General features: G+C 45.1%; 1 protein-coding gene across 12 annotated transcripts in view; it reads right to left on the reverse strand.

Annotated features, from left to right (window-relative positions):
- Positions 1 to 721: 721 nt before the first annotated feature.
- The window catches only part of GNAS (GNAS complex locus), a 54215-nt gene continuing 38675 nt past the window's right edge, over positions 722 to 16261 (reverse strand). For 3 of the 12 annotated variants that reach the window (XM_060124406.1, XM_060124405.1, XM_060124410.1), the window contains 12 exons: positions 15290 to 15362; positions 12292 to 12336; positions 8081 to 8135; positions 7875 to 7994; positions 6057 to 6154; positions 2755 to 2809; positions 2544 to 2617; positions 2343 to 2401; positions 2114 to 2234; positions 1817 to 1947; positions 1524 to 1591; positions 722 to 1246 (listed from right to left, as the gene is read on the reverse strand). In XM_060124406.1, the coding sequence (XP_059980389.1) occupies positions 1100 to 1246; positions 1524 to 1591; positions 1817 to 1947; positions 2114 to 2234; positions 2343 to 2401; positions 2544 to 2617; positions 2755 to 2809; positions 6057 to 6154; positions 7875 to 7994; positions 8081 to 8135; positions 12292 to 12336; positions 15290 to 15362 (1046 nt within the window). In that variant the 3' untranslated portion in view covers positions 722 to 1099. Of the gene's footprint in view, positions 1247 to 1523; positions 1592 to 1816; positions 1948 to 2113; positions 2235 to 2342; positions 2402 to 2543; positions 2618 to 2754; positions 2810 to 6056; positions 6155 to 7874; positions 7995 to 8080; positions 8139 to 9148; positions 9152 to 12287; positions 12337 to 15289; positions 15363 to 16261 lie in introns of those variants that run through there. The other 9 variants (XM_060124408.1, XM_060124414.1, XM_060124412.1 and 6 more) reach the window with 5 other exon arrangements.

Here is a 16261-nt window from a genome sequence, read left to right on the forward strand (position 1 = left end):
ACTCTCAACCACTGCGCCACCAGCGAAGCCCTAAAAATGACCTTTTTAAAAGTAACTTGTTGTATTTCAACATATGTGTTTGACCCACACTGAGTTCATTTGTGTATGGAATGAGGTAGGGATCGAGTTTTTTTCCCCAAGTCGCTATACCATTTCTTTCTCAACCCCCACCTCCCGCCTTTACTGAGATACAACTGACAAAATTTTAAGATATTTAAGGTGTAAAACGTGATGATTTAATATACGTTGTACACCATTCCTTGAATAACTCTTTTCCTGATTGTAAACTGCATTCCTAAATTCCTCCCACCCAGCTGAGTCGCTGTCTTAATGCAGGACAGACAGCTGAAATTCAAACACCTCTTTGGGGAGACCAGATAAGCAGGCACACTGTGAGACAATACGTAAGGGTATAAGTCGATAGACTCTTTGGATAGGGCAGCAGTGATCAAAGCATAGAACTTTTTTGATGGGGCTTAGTGGTTTTCTATGGGGCATGGGTTCGAGAGGAGGACAAAGTGGACATTTTGTATCGTCTGCAAATTGTTTTCAGAAACCCAAGGTTCGGTCAACAAAAACATAGAGTGGCGATATTTTATACCCACTTATAACCTTGGGGCCTTGTCACCTCACCACGGGGGCCTCCCAACTTCTGATGCGGTCAAAACCCTGGACAATGGGTGTCTGCTCGAAACCACAAATAATTCACGGGAGTCACATCCTTTGCTCACATTTAATTTTTATTTTGATTTTTTTAATGCTGCACAACACAATATTTATTTCATTTGTTTCATTTATGTCATTTATTCTTTTATTTCTTTATTTCTGTTTGCTGCTGTTATTTTACTTACTTAAAGAGAGAGGGAACGTTTGTGGCCTTTTTTTCTTTTATCTTTTTCTGTAGGCCGCCTTAAGCTTTCTAAATTTGGAATATTTAAGCAAGCTGAAGGGTAAAGGGGGTTTCGCAAAATCACTTGAGGGAAAGGAAAGGTTGCTTTGTTAATCATGCCCTATGGTGGGTGATCAACTGCGTGTACAATTACGTTTCACTTTTAATTAATTGTGCTTAAGGCCTTAATTAAATTTGGAAGTTCCCTTCTTAGAGCAGCTCATACTGACGGAGGTGCATGCGCTGGATGATGTCACGGCAGTCATTGAACACACGGCGAATGTTCTCTGTGTCCACAGCGCAGGTGAAGTGAGGGTAGCAGTAGTGGCGCCCGTCTCCACTAGCAGTGCTGATTCTCTGTGGGCAAAGAAGGAAACTCGGTCAGTGCCGCCTCTCCAGTAAGTCCCCCTGTCGGCAGTGGGGTCACCTACCAAGGACTGCCCACCAGTCATTGATGTTATGTTAAAACAAACCCAAGTTGAGGGGCACAAAGGCTAAATTCATACTGACGATTGGTGAAATAACACTGAGGAACTGGATGGTTTGATCCCCAAATTTAGAAGTAAGGAAATTTATGCCCCTAAGAAATAAGAGAACAAGCAGAGAGAGGGAACCAAAGACAGTCTCTACTCACCAGAAATTCATCTCGAATGAAGTACTTGGCCCGGGTCACGCGTGGGTCCTCTCCGGGCTCGGGAGTCGCTGCAAAGAATATAAATATTTTGTTACTTAAGTGATTAAAATAAGGTTCTTTGGCTCCCCCCTACAGATCCCTTATAGTGTGGTGGTGGTTGAGGGAGCGGGGGGGGGGGGGTTCCATTCTTAGAGGATGTTCATTTTAAAAATCCAGAACAGAAATTTTTAACATACGCAAGACACCCCGTAGGACCAAGGGGGCACTAATCAACTGCAGAAGGCCACACTTACCATCCTCAGGAGTCGTGTAGCGAGCAAATTCTGGAAAGTAGTCCTCAATCTTCGATTTTCCAGCAAGGACTTTCTCAGCGAGCAGATCTTGCTTGTTGAGGAACAGAATCACAGAGATGGTGCGCAGCCATCTAAGAAAGAGAGGCACAGGTCTAATGCTCAGGAAAAGAAAGGATTCTTTCTGCAAGGGGTTTGAGATGCTTGCCCAAGAACTCGCACAAGATTCTTTTCTACCAGCCATGCAAATACAGGGCCTTGAGATCAGTGGGGAGGAGACCAGGGGGTCACCGCCCAAACCTGTTGTTCCAGATGCTCTTGAAGAGGTTCAGCGCCTCCTGCAGGCGGTTGGTCTGGTTGTCCTCCCGGATGACCATGTTGTAGCTGCTGCTGGCAACCACGAAGATGATGGCAGTCACATCTTCGGCACAAGAAAGCAAAAGCAGTGCATGTTAGAAGAGAAAATGATCCTTGACGATGAAAAGACCAAAATGTCCTTAAAGAGCAGAGAAGCCCATGGCTTCCGTACCATTGAAGCACTGGATCCATTTGCGGCGTTCATCACGCTGGCCGCCCACGTCGAACATGCTGCAGGAGAGAAATGACACCTGGTCACCCCAAGGGCCAACACTGGTCCACCATTCTCCCTGCCAGAGGGAACGTCAAGAAATCTCTCTCTCTCTTTCTTTCTCTTTTTTTTTTTTTTTTTTAAAGGGAGCCATTTACTTACTGGAAGTTGACTTTATCCACCTGGAACTTGGTCTCAAAGATTCCAGAGGTCAGGACGCGGCAGCGCAGCAGGTCCTAAAACAAAATCTTAGGTCAAGGGATCTCACCCAAACCAACCAAAACATTATTAATAATTGACAGTCTGGAGCAAAAGTCTTGACTCGTTGGGAAAGAGGGCTCTGCGTCTTCTGCTTGTGAGACCGTGTGCATACCTGGTCGCTGGGCACATAGTCAGCCTGCTTGATGACGTCAATCTTGTCCAGGAAGCTGGGAGGGAAAGAAGAATGCACAGGGGTGAGCACACACTCACGCCACTTCGCCCACTATTCCTGCCTCTCTGCCAAGTCCAGCTAAATGGAAATGATCACCCCCCAGTTACCTGGCATTAAGTCAATGCGGAGTTTGCTTGTGTTCATTATGAGTCCAAGCTTATGCCTTAGAAAAGGTTAGAGCAAACAGAATTTAAGATAAATGTACCTGGCTGACCAGTAGGTCTAGGAACCAGGAACTAGGGGTGGGCTCTCAGGACCCCTGGCCTACAGGTACAGCACAGGCCAGTGCAGAGCTCTGGTCTTGCTTTAATTTTAAAAGGCTGGTTCTGTGCATGTCAATTAGCTGAAGGCCCAAAATCAGGTCTGATTTTGTGCCATTTGATAAAGACTGAGTAAAATATTCAGATTTTCAAATTGTTTGCCTTTGACTAAAATGGCGAGTAGTTTGAAAACTGTACCCTTCCACGTCACAATTTTTTTTTTTAAATGAAAAAGATGGCATACTTTAAAGAAACAAGGATTCCCCCCGCCCCCCCTCCCCAGCGAGGGACTAATGAAAATAAGATTGAGTTACTCAGAAAGGGTATCCCTTCCTTCTACTTTTAAGAAGGGGCCCTTTTGGCCCTTACCACAGTGAACAGGAAACAGACACAAAGTTCCCTTCCGTTCCACTTGGTCCATGAAATAGGACAGTCCAGATATTAAACTTTGAGTTTTCAAAAAACCTCACGGCCATCCAGGTTAGGGACCCTTATCTGGGCAGGGAGCAAGTACAGTGGAGGGGCGGGGGCGGTCTCAGGGGCCATCATTAGTGATGCAAAAGCTTTAGGGGGAAAAGCAGTGTTTTCTATCTCCCGCTCCACAGCCATAACTGTTCCCAAAGTAAAAAGTATCTTGCTTGTGTTGCCTGACTAGATAACACTGTTAGGAAAAATAACTTCTAAAAGACTGGACTAATTTAATTACTGTGAAAAGTTAATATTAAAACCAGCTTTTTGGGGGGCAGGGGTCTGGACTGTTGTAAAGTGGGCTAATCAGGAAAAAATCACAAAGAGAGAAAAGTCTATTTAAAGAAATTCTATAAGTCCCCCCCCCCCCCCCCCCCCCCCCCGCCCCTTCCTTTTTACCAGTTTAAAGTTAGTCTGGCTTAGAGGATATACCGACTTGCCCAATCAGTCTTACATTACAGCACCGGGCCAGAAATAGCTCCCCAGCCGCCCTGGCCTGCAGCACGTTGCCATGGCAACAGAACCACAGTTCTATAAATAGATCATCAGCACCAAATCTTGTGAGAGAGACATCTGGAGTAAGGCCAGCCAAACCCCAGCTCAACAAATAAAAATAGGCACCTTAAGGAACGGGCAAGGTACCAGGAGCTCAACTTTAACATAAAGGCCGTTAAACCAGAAACACGTTGGTCACTGCAAAGGCAGGGCTACTTTAATCATCGGGCTGGGGAAGACATTTTCTAAGATTCAAGCTATGTTCCCTTTTTCCCTGGAGTTCCCTTGAAACTTTCCATAAATTGTGCAAATGTTGCCATTTTCAGATAAAGTTGCAGGAGTAACTGAATTTTGCCTTAAAAAAACAACTTTCAAATGGTGTGAGATTCAAAAAAAAAAAAAACTGGCTAACTGTTCATCAATGAAGTTGTTACACCCTCCCCACTTCCAGAGCGCTCAAAACTGGGACGGTTAAACCCTCCTAATCTTGTACCTGTACTTCTGACTTGGATCCAAAATACAAAAGGCAAACAATTCCAGGATTTCCATTTGTTTTGCGTTACTATAATTAGCACTTCCAGCTTTAAGCTCAAACTTTTGAGAAAATCAGGGGCTTTGTTGAAGAACGGGTGGGGGTGGGAGGGCCACAGGGACCGGCCCAGATGGACTGTTTTTCTGCTCCTTGAAAAAATATACAGATTTGCTTGTATATTAAAAAAAAAAAAAAAAAAAAAAAAAATCACAAAATAGCTACAGGTGTGACAACTGAAAAGAATCAAATGCATTTTCGATGGGAAAGCAGGGCCAAGGAAAGCTAAATTGATAGGTTTCACAGCCCCTAACATCAGCTTGTGTGATGTGTCTCTAACAGGATTCTGGGGAGCTTGCTTTGCGTTTGCTGTTTGAGCGCTGTCACCTCTTCCTCCCTCCCGTTTATTCGAGTGGTTTTCACAATAAGGTCCTCCGGCGTGGGGCTCCTACGTCATGTATATGTTTTCACAATAAGGTCCTCCGGCGTGGGGCTCCTACGTCATGCGATTTTAGCTTGTTCTGAGCCAGCCGGGGTACCTTGGTCCTGGTTACTTAATATTTTCAATAGCAAAATTGTTTGTGAGTTTCAGTTACTTACATGAGAGAGGCTAAAACATCACAAATCTCTCTTGCCCTTCCCCCGGTCATAAAAGACAATCCAACTTGAGAAAATGATAACTGAGCCCACTTAGTACATTTGTGCAACGTCAGCAAACAAACGACACCTTTAAAATATTTTTGATGGCTCTGAACCTCACATATTTGCTATGTTATGTACAGGATAAGGAGGGTCATAAACTATTTAAAAGGCAACTTTCCAGCTGTGTTATCACATCCACTGGAAGGCAGCCCATGAAAGGACAGAGCAAGGACCCCATGGGGGGAGCATCCTTGAATTAAGGCCCAGTGTGAATGAATAAATAAGGATAGGAAATGGAATTCAACACAGTCCCCGACTCTAGATGAACCAGAAACATGGCACTCTGGCAGCTACTGTAGTCACCTACCTGATAGCAGAAATAGCAAAGCAACTTATCAGTCACCCAGGAGGAGGAGGCATATTTTTGTCCTCACTGTTCCTCTTTGTCAGGTTTTTACATTACAGCAATAAAATAGAATATTTCTACCTGATGCAAAGTGTGAGCGCTGCCCTATCTCCCTGAACGCTTGGAGGTCAATTCAATTAATTACTTCAAGCTCATTAATTATGAATGTCACTTTATTGCAGGTAATTATCATTTTGCTCTAACAGGCATTAATTGTTTGTATAAAAATAATGTCACCGCACTAAAAAGTGCAATTAAGGGCTTTAAAAACAAATGAATCAGACTAGAACTTTCTAACCGCAGGTGGGAATAACTGGCTGGCTTCTATGAAAAGAACTCATTTACAAGTAACTTGAAAAGTGGGAGTCGAGGTTTGTAAGGTTCTCTCCGTGCGCCCGTGTGTGCCTATCTCGCATGCGGATGTGGAGACGGGGTTACTCACTACTGGGCGCAGTCGATGAGCTGGTACTCGTTGGAGCGCTCGTAGCAGGCACGCACCCCCTCGTCCTCCCACAGAGCCTTGGCGTGCTCGTAGAATTCCTGAAAGTGAACACGAGAGGGAAGGTTTAGACGCGGGAGCTGCTCCAAGTCAATGAGACCGGAGTTCACTCTGCCACCAACCCTGGGCGTGATAATTCCCAATTTCGGGGCGAACGAAGGAATGGGCGTTCATAAAGACCTTCAGTGTGCTAAACGTATTCAGAAATTGAATCCAGCTGTCCTCTTATTGCGAATTACTGTTCTCGGGTAGTTTTCAGCCTATATTTTTTGGAGTGGGGGGCGGGGCCAGAGTAGACTACTGAATAAGTCTGTTCACCCAACGGCTCATCTAGGAGAACTAAAAACTCATTAGGAGGCGCCGCCAATGTATGATTCCATGTCGTGGAAACAAGACGTTTTCATTTGTGAAGATGTGGTGGGATCGAAATTTTCCTTCCAGGAAAATTTGAATTTTAGAAAAAAAATATTATGGTTGGGACTTGCTGGCAAATCCGACCTTGTCCATCAATGCCTGTCGATCAAACGAGCAAGTGACCTCGGCGTGGTTTTAAACTGCAGCAGGTCATGATTCACATTTCATTTGAACAGAATAACATTTTTAATTGTATCGGGGCAATTCGTCCCTTACAAGGAAAGAGGAGGTTCTTCTGCAATGTGAATGCAGCAAGAAAAGGGTCAAAAGTAGGCAGGAACGTGAAGTTCAGCTAACAGAAGACCCTCTTAGGAGGTCACCGTCCTGGTGTATTTTTAACGGGCTGCCTTTTTTCTCCTATTAGAAACACAGAATCACGTCTCATGAAAGAGTCTGTGTCTGGCATTATGTGTGCTGTGTTTACTGCTCGACTTCTTTTCCATTTAAAAGAATTTACCTAGCCGTACTTACTAATACTGCTTCCTTGCTAGGAGAAGTTTGCAGCCAAACCCATTTAAAATACACAAACACAAATTCCCACGAAAGCCTGACAAAAGGCAACAATAAGTCATTGTTTTTGCTGTAGACAAGTCTTTTCCTTCTGGGCCTTATAAACTTGCCCATCTTTCCATCTTGTTTCCTGTTCCCCTCTTATAAACTATTCTTCCCCCACAAAGGGGTCAAAACATATATGCTCGGGCCACAGGCAATCTTGTGTTCCCTAAAAATAGTTCTTTATGGAGCAGACAAATCTTTGTAAGCAGTGTCCACGCCAGCCAGGGTGCATAGAGGACAGTGCCTGGGTTATGATTTATCTAGGTGAAGGTCTTTTCTTTCCTTTTTCTGAATAATGAGAAAAGACTTCATTTGCCCCAAGACAAGGACTGACTTTAGAAAAACCTTAATAAAGGTTAAATGGCAAATTGTTTCAAATGAGAAGACCTTCCGTTCATAAAACTCAGAGCTGGCTCCTCATTTCTGCATTCCTTGTATCTTAGGATATCTTCGATTAGCCAGACAATTAGCATTTGTGTGTCATACGTAACAGTTTGTCACAAGATGTGTATAAGGGAATAATTAAGGCTGCCACAACTCAGGACTTTTTCTCGTAAAGATTTACAATCTAATACAGCGAGAGCTGTAGTACTGAACTGTGATGTTTACTTGTGGGGACGGGCGAGCCAAGACTCACGAGGGGCGACAGAAAGTCGCTCATCCATCTTGACCAAAGCTCTAACGATGATGTTTCCTGTCAATATCACAGAAATGGGTTTTGCTGGCAGCGTGTCTGTGCGGGGGACAGCCCAGGGGGTGTGCGGGGTGGGAAGGGGCACGGGCTCAGCTTACGGGAGGGAAGTCAAAGTCCGGCACGTTCATCACGCTCAGAATGTAGTCCACTCTGAACTGGTTCTCGGGGTTGGCCAGCTCCACAGGGGGCACCAGGTTGCTCATGGCGGCCACGATGGTCTGAAAATGACGGAGCAAAGCGGTCAGGGGAACAGCGCTGTGTGACAGGGAGGCTAAAAGAATGACAAAAAGGACCAGGCACGTACTTCAATGGCCTCTTTCAGGTTGTTTTTGATGTCCTGCACTTTGGTTGCCTTCTCACTACAGTGGGATTGAAAAGGAAAAAAAAAATCATATTGCATCACGCTGACTCACAGTGTCGCTTCAATCACGATTTTCCAACCAAAATAGTATTCTGTTCTTGAAGGAGTGGTGGTTTAGATCGGTGCAGAGGTTGGAGAATAAAGGTGGTTTTAAATGATAACCTCCCAGACTGTGTCCTGAGGACACGCCCAATTGGGGCAGATTACCAAGTCGGCATCTAGATAAGGATCAAGGCTACTGTACCAGAAGTGGGGGCTGGCTCCTCACTATTCAGGGGTGCTTCCATTTTCTTGAGGCCCACACCGCACACCAGCACTTCCGAAAAGGTTCCTACTGGCCCTTGCTAGCATCCCTGCTTTGGGGGTGGGGTTGGGAGGGGGAAAAGTTCAAGGTGTGCCTTGGGGCTTCCTCAGTCACTGGATTAGCACACGGGCAACCAGTGGATGAAATGCAGGTGGTGGTGTTAATTACAGATTTGAGGGCTTTGGGGCCCTATTTATTTTTGTTTATTTCAATAGTCACTGCAGCCAGCAGCAGTGGATGACATTCCTAGTTGATGATGTTAATATAGATCGATCCCTCGATGTGAATAAGGTAAAATAACATTCTGCCCCCGGAAGGCTTTATGATCTGGGGTTTATTGGGGGGAGGGGAGGGAGGCGGTGTGGCTCTTGTCCCTCCGTTAAGTAGAGGTTAGCGTTTGTTGCTTATTAACTTGGGCACCTGGGACGGCCTGTGTGTAGATGTGGAACCATCTACGTTCAGGGTCCCTGGGACCACAGATAAAGGCCACGCCCTTTGGCTCTGTGGTCCCCTGACGTTGTTTGTCCCCCTGTGTCTTTCAGACACTGTCCTTCATCACAGGCACAGCCAGGGAACATTCTCGGATTTGTGTTTTTAGGGGTTAAGGACCTCTTGCTCAGGGTGTAAATCTTGCCACTCTACTGCCCAGGCGTCACCTCTTGGTTTGGGGGGTGGGATGGGGTACTGAACCCACAGCCATGACACACCTACTGCGTATTGGGCCCTGGGACGTGACAGCACCGTCACGAGGACCTAAGGTGCTGTCCTCACAGAGGAGGGAACTGAGGCTGAGGGAGGGAGGGTCTGAGTGACAGAGGCAGGACGACAGAGGGGGAGACAGAGTTTACGTTCTTCTTGCCGGGATTTTTAAAGAAATGTCTTTAAAGAGAGTCCCCATTTTTGACGTATTCACGGGGTTAATTGCCCAAGAGTCGTGGGATGGAGGTAGAAATTAAACACGTAGCCCCTCAAGGCAGAACACGACAGGACATTAATGCGGAGGACACGCGGGGTGGGGGGGGGGCAGTGGGGGCGGGTAACAGCAAAGTGCAGCCCAGGGGGGAGGTCAGCATGTGACGTGGGGAGGCGGCTCTCGGGTCGGGGGACCACAGCGGTGGGGGATGGGGGATGTCACGTGCTCTCCTGCAAGAGCCCCGCCCCCTCGAGAACCTGGCCTTTCCTTGCATATTCGTTTGAGGGGTGGGCCCTCGTTTTCTGAATGATCTCATCGCATTTCATCCCTACCCCAGGGGCAAACTAGCCTTTGAGACCCCGCCCCTCTCACACCGGAATCAGGAGCTGGTTTAGAGGTGCTGTGCTCATCAGGGGCTGAGGGTGTGGGGCGACAGATGGTACCAGGAACCCCCTCATGGTCGGGAGAACTCCAGGCACGGATATGAAAGCTGTGCTGCCAACCAGGAGAGTGGGATCCGTGCCCCAAGCCCCCAGACTCTTAACGCAACGACCCTAGGCTTAAAGGGCGAGTGTCCCGACCCCTCTCTGTGGGGCTATTCTGCTTCGTACGTTTCTGAAAATTACTAATCGTGTCCAGACTTGGTGCTACAGTCTGAATCAGGTATTTAAGACGTTGGAGTTTTAAAAGGACACGTGTTTGTCCCTAACGTTCACCCAGGAATTCAAAGTCAAAACCCCATAGGACAAATCCATTCCCATTCATTAGATACAAGCTCCACTTTCATGGTACTGAGAGCCTTTAACCTGTTTTTATGGTCCCACCAGAGTTAAAATTAGATATGTCCGGGTATTTAATACCCAAATGAACAAAGAGCAAGAGCAAAGTTATTTCCAGAAACCTGATTCTTTCATTCAGTTTGATATTTTGGTCTAAGTAGTAGTATGATAATTGGAAAACTTCCAGTCTTAAATACGGATATTCTGAGAACGTGTTCAGTATTCATCTACGTATGTGAATAGGTGTGGGAGTATATCAAGTATAAAACAGCTAAAATAGAAATCTAAAATCTAATTCGGGCGTGTAATACTAAAACATAAAAATTCCTCCATTGAAGCAGTTACTCTGTAGATGGAGCTATGATTCTGGGGGCTGGTAGGTTTATCATAATTTTTACTATCGCTTAATGAACTTAATGTTGATTGTGACATTCGGAGAAAATTCCTCAGATGTCTCTAAGCTACTTAACAAAGCCAAATTGTATATCAATTGCTAGAATTCTGATGGACTGAAAAATGGGGGCTGGAAGTACTTATAGGATATTGTAGCTTCTCCCCGCCGCCCCCCCCCCACGTATAAAGCAGATCAGGGCTGCTTTCTATGCTAGGTTTGAATTCTAAGAGCTGCCCACCCCGCTCCCCCCTTCAGCTAAGTATTAGGGGAAGGCTATGTCGTACTAAGTTCTATACCATTTTTATCTTTATGCCTTTCTTTTTTCCCTTTGGTGGGAAAAGACAGAAGACAGACGCAAGATACAGGGATTGCTGAGACATGCAGATAATTTTTATTTATCACATATGTTAATACTTATTTCTACTTGTAGAACAGAGTCACAGATAGACGAGCAGGCTGTTAGTAGGTATTAGAAGGGTTCAGGGGTCTAGCATAGCATCTAGTACACAGTAGGTGGCTCAGTAAAGATGTGTCGTAGCTCTCAAATGCCAACTTTTGGTACAGTAAACTGTCAATCACTTTTTATGTAGATGCCTTGGATAGTTGATACACTACATTTTTGTCAATTAGGGATTCTTTTTTTTTTTTTTGGTTTTTTTTTTGTTGTTATCTTTAGAGGTTAGGTGGTAGGGCCCCCTCCCCCCTCCCCAACAGAATAGTATTCTTATTAGAAGTTCCTAAGACGGGCAATTCCAGCATGCAAAGTGTGATAGGACATAGCCGGGAAGATGAGACACTGAAGCCATCATCTAGGGGTAATGTTGTCTAAAAAAAACAGATGAACAAACATGTGTCAGTTACTTGGTCCCGACCCCCCCCCCCCCCCCGTATCCTTTGCCCCTCCCCTCCCAGGCCACAGAAGTTATTTCTTTGAGATGCCCTAGGCTAGGTCAGTCGGCTCTGCATGTTCTCAGGAGAAATAGCTGCTCCCCCACTGCAAGCTGAATAAGCAAAGCAGTGCTCAGAGGGTTACCTGGCATGCGTGTGTGTGCGCGGGCGCACGGGCGTGATGGGCATTGCGGATGCAGGAAGTGAAGAAAAAAAATAATTTGATAATGAATGGAAAAAGATGGAGGCCATCATTAATTTCCTGTCCACTAGCTAGCATAAAGTGCCTTGGGTTAAAATAAAGTTGACAATTTTAAAAAGACCAGAGGCTTTTCGAGATCATTCTCAACAATGACCTCCCCTCCTCCTCGGCATTTTGTTTTCCCAAAATTAAGGACAGTGTGGCACCACGTATTTTAATAGAGGTTAAACCCCCCCCCAGAGGTCTGAAATTTTAAAATCAGACCAACCACTGGGCAGATGGAATTTAGTAGTTTTAAAAACAAGTAGCCAGTTTTAAAAGCAAGTAGCCAATTCAAATGGTGAGCTGGGGGTTTGGGGGGAGGATAGAAACCATATGGAAAAACATCAATTGCAGAGAAACCCTAAACTGGTCGTCTAAAGTTGAAATCTATAGCCTCCCCCCAGCTGGATCTAATTATACTTTAAGGTTGGCCAAAAAAAATTGTTTTGCACTTCACTTGCTCTGAAATGTTAAGAAATGATGCTGTTTGCAGACATACACCAAGATGGCTGATGGCCCTTAAATGATTTTGGTTTTCTTCCCGGGTCTCTGTGCCCTCAGTTTCCCAGTATGACCCTCGTGTGCGTCAAATGTGCGTGTGAAGAAGTTTCTCTGGTTTTGAATGTGCCTACCCATCGCTGTTGCTCCTTGCGGCCTGCGGGTCCTCTTCGCCGCCCCTTTTAAAGAGAGATTGAAAGCTCACCTAATCTGCAAGGCACCGCAATTTCACAAAAACCCCACACAGCCTCTCTACATTCCTAAACAAATGGCCACCATCCTCCCGTTAATTCTTAGGTCGCCTTTCTGGCTAAATTGGAATGTCTACTGAGACTGCAGGCCGTAGAGGGAAGAATTCCACACCTTCGCTGCAGTATTAGCAGAGTCCTCTGGGGACTCCCGTCGGGTACAGAAGAGACGGATAATTATTTTCTTGTGCTTTCACTAAACGTACGTGCATCAGGGAGCTAAAGCAGTGATTTATCTCACAATTCTTTGGAGAATACAGCAGCGCATACGGCCCCTGATTGTCCCAGACCTCAATCTTCACCATGTTGCATCTGAACACAGACATGGGTGCTTTTGGCCCATGATTTCCTGGTGCCAATATTAATTTCCTCCCTTTTTGTAGTCGGGAAACTACCTATGTGATTTCTATATAATTGCTCCCCATAAACTGTCATCAATTAAAAGTGTGTCTGGACCATAAGGCAACGAAAAATAAAAAGAATAAAACCCACCCGCTACCACCAACCCTCCCCACCCCCCAAAACCCAATCTTCATGAATGGTAGGAAATCCTCCTCGAAGGTGGGACGGGCAAGATGGCTTAAGCTGTCTACGTAGGTTTGTACTTGATTAGCTTATTAGCTCAACCAGTGTTAACGGCACTTTTTTTTTTTAATGTAAGATAGAGAGTTAGCGTTGAGTTAGGAAAATCCGCATTTGACCTCTGTATTTCTGAAGGTCAGATTAATGACATGTTACTCTGCAGATGTACTTGGCACAGCAGTCTGCGGACAGTTAAGGCAAATGTAATAGCTCAGCCCAGCCCTGACAAAGCGCACATTTATGGAGGAAGGAGGGAGAGACCCTGCACCACACAAAACACCCTTTCGTGGACGGATGTCCCCACTTCACAGGGAACTCCTAGTGGAGAAGGAAACCGCTTTTGTTGCAATACCACAGCGAGGAAAAAGAAAAAAGGAGGCTCAGTTGGACAAGATAAAAATAAGGTTTCTAAACTCACGTAAAGAATTCCCCTGTATGTCACTTTCACGGGCTAAATTTACCATCCTCGGAGATTACCTATGGCTTCCTCTACAAAGCAGGCAAACTGGGAATGGCGCTTCCTCTTTTGAAAAAATAGAAAAGAGAAGTTCTGGTTTAAATGCCTCGTCTGCATTACAAACGGGCTCACTTAGGGAGGAGAATCCTTTCCCTAAAAATTAAAAAATTTTAGGGCAACCTGCAGAGTAATAAAACTTTAAGTGAATTATGTCAAGGATGTCCTATCTTCTATTGGACTCGAGCTAAGGTAAACAGTGGCTGCTGCCTTTTAAAAAATTCGAGCCATGTCCAGTTTTAATCAAAATATTTATCTAGAGGGTACATGGTCAAATTATTTTTGCTTAACTAGCCTCATGAAGAAGCTCTCCCCAGCAAGTTGCAGGGGGGAAAATTATGCAAGATTTTTCTTTAGATTACAAACTCATAGCAAGGAGCCTATTTCAGGTTTTTTGTTTTAATTGATGGATGGCAACTCTGGTGGCAAGGCTTTAGAAATTAAGAATTTCAGAACTGGTTTGTGACAAGTCAACTGACTAATTAACAGCATGTATGTGCGTATCGGTAACTCATCAGGAGCCATTCATAAAATTAATAGTCCATCCCTCTGAATTTTAAAGCTTAAAGCATCCTAAACTAAAATGTCCATTTGTATGGGTGATGTCATCCTTTTCTCCACCCCCCCTTATTTGGTCTAAGAAATTCTAGAATTTTCCATAAAGAGCCTGTTTTCCATAAACTGCCTTCAGCTCAGCTCTTTTACCTCTGAAAGGTGATAAAATTCATCTTTGTCATGTCCCCCCCCCCCCCCGCCCCGCCCTTAGTAGGCGACAGTAACTTTTTTTTTAAACTGGTTTGTTCTGGATGCACAACTGAATTAAACTATGCCCCTTTGACTCAATCTTCCCTTTTGAAACCAAGGGGGAAGGCAACTTTCAACTGAATCCAGGTTTAAGAAAGGGAATAGGATTGCTAACCAACTACTAACTGCAGACTAGTGGCTTCAGGTGTTTGTAATCTAGTGAGGTTAACTGCTCTCACCCCCGTGAAAACAGAGGCTGGGTCTGGGGAGACTTGTGCCCCTTATTTGCATCCTTCCTGGCAAGTAGAACGCCATGCCCGTCTTTTACATCCCTGATATAGGCACTCTCTCGTTTCATCTTTATTCTCACTGCGGTATTGTCACATTGTCCTATAGCAAAATGCCCTGAAGGACTTTTCAAAGGCAAAAGTACCTCTTGGTCTGGCCGGAAGTGCCCAACTCCCAGCCTTTCCATCATTTAAACGTCTCCTTTTTCTTTTCTTTAGGCAAGACCATCGATTTTTAAAAAGGGAAACAATGATCTACCCATGATAATTCCAAAGGGGGTGAGGGGTGGGGAATGAGGAATTATGAACAAGGGCTGACTCTTCCAACTTAGTTCTATGTGAGAATATTATTGAAACCATGTTTCCCTAGTAGTTTACAACATCCTGCACTGGTGCATTGCGCTGAAATGTGCCTGGGGGCGGGGGGCGTCTCTGCAGTGGTCAGCGTCACCAGGCAAAAGGGTGGCCACGGCCAGAGTCAGCTATGTCTGAGACCCACTGCACCAAAATCTGCCGCAGACCCGTCACAGGGCCAACACTGGGGCTTTATTATTATTACTGTCTCGTTGCTGCACCAAAGAGTAAAAGGAGGGAGAGGAGAACAACCCCTAAAGAGCTCTTCCCTGGATTTTCTAACATGTAGGCTGAAAAAATTCAAGCGGACGTTGCCCAGCCCCCAAAAGCTACCTGAAGTTCCTAAAGGTTAGCATCCAATGTGCTACTCTGCCTGTGCCCTTGCCACAGATTTGACACTTACTCTCCATTAAACCCATTAACATGCAGGATCCTCATTTGCTTCACGATGGTGCTTTTACCAGATTCTCCAGCACCTAGAAAATGAAAGTAAGTCTCAGGTTAAGAGGGAGGCATTTTACACACTTTGGGCAGGGAGGAGAGAGAAAGAGGACTGCCGTTTTCTCCATAGAAGCAACACACAAAAAACAAACAAGAGACTTGCAATTTTCCTTGACATTTCGACGCAGAGAAAATGAAATAAACATCCAACTTTGTGTGTACCTGCAGTATTCCACCGTCAGAACAACAAACAAGAATGAAAGGTTTTGGTTTGTTTAGGTGTTTTGTTTTCTTCTTTTTATTTTTCCTTTTGGTTGCCTTAAAATTTGTGGGGTGGGCAAAGGGGCAAAGAAAGAATGACGCAATTCTGTCATGGGAGGGGGGGGGTCAAGAAAATTGCTGTTAAAGCCATGAAACTGGATGTTTGAACTATGAGTGTTCACTGGTAAAAATGTACACATTAATGTATACGGCCACATAGTTCACGGCTCGTCAGATGTTTCATGGTTAAAATACCCCAGTATTCACAAAACAATGCCCCGGCCCTGCAGGCGCCCCCAGATCACGTACTGACGCAGCGACTGCCTCTTCAACATTTTCTCAAGGCTGCTGCCTTCTCTGCAGGGTTCTCGCCCCCCGGGCTACTTAAAAATCAACCCCTAAGCCCCATACTATTACATTTTATCCACTTCTCCACACCCCTCCCCCTTTTCCTGCTAACTTTGTTTTTCTAAAGATAAACTCTGGATACAACAACCATGGTGGGGGGGACACCATTGATTTGCTGTCACCTTCTCGAAAAACACATTTAAATATTAAATACAGGGCTTGAGAACTACCCTATTAGCATGTTAAAAGGGCAGGACTTTAATCAGAAGGGAAAATATTCCTGGGAACCACTGAGTTTTCAAAGATTCCAAGCCCTTCCCAACGA

The sequence above is a fragment of the Lagenorhynchus albirostris genome, chromosome 15 (genome assembly GCF_949774975.1).
Source record: "Lagenorhynchus albirostris chromosome 15, mLagAlb1.1, whole genome shotgun sequence".
Lineage (NCBI taxonomy): Eukaryota > Metazoa > Chordata > Mammalia > Artiodactyla > Delphinidae > Lagenorhynchus > Lagenorhynchus albirostris.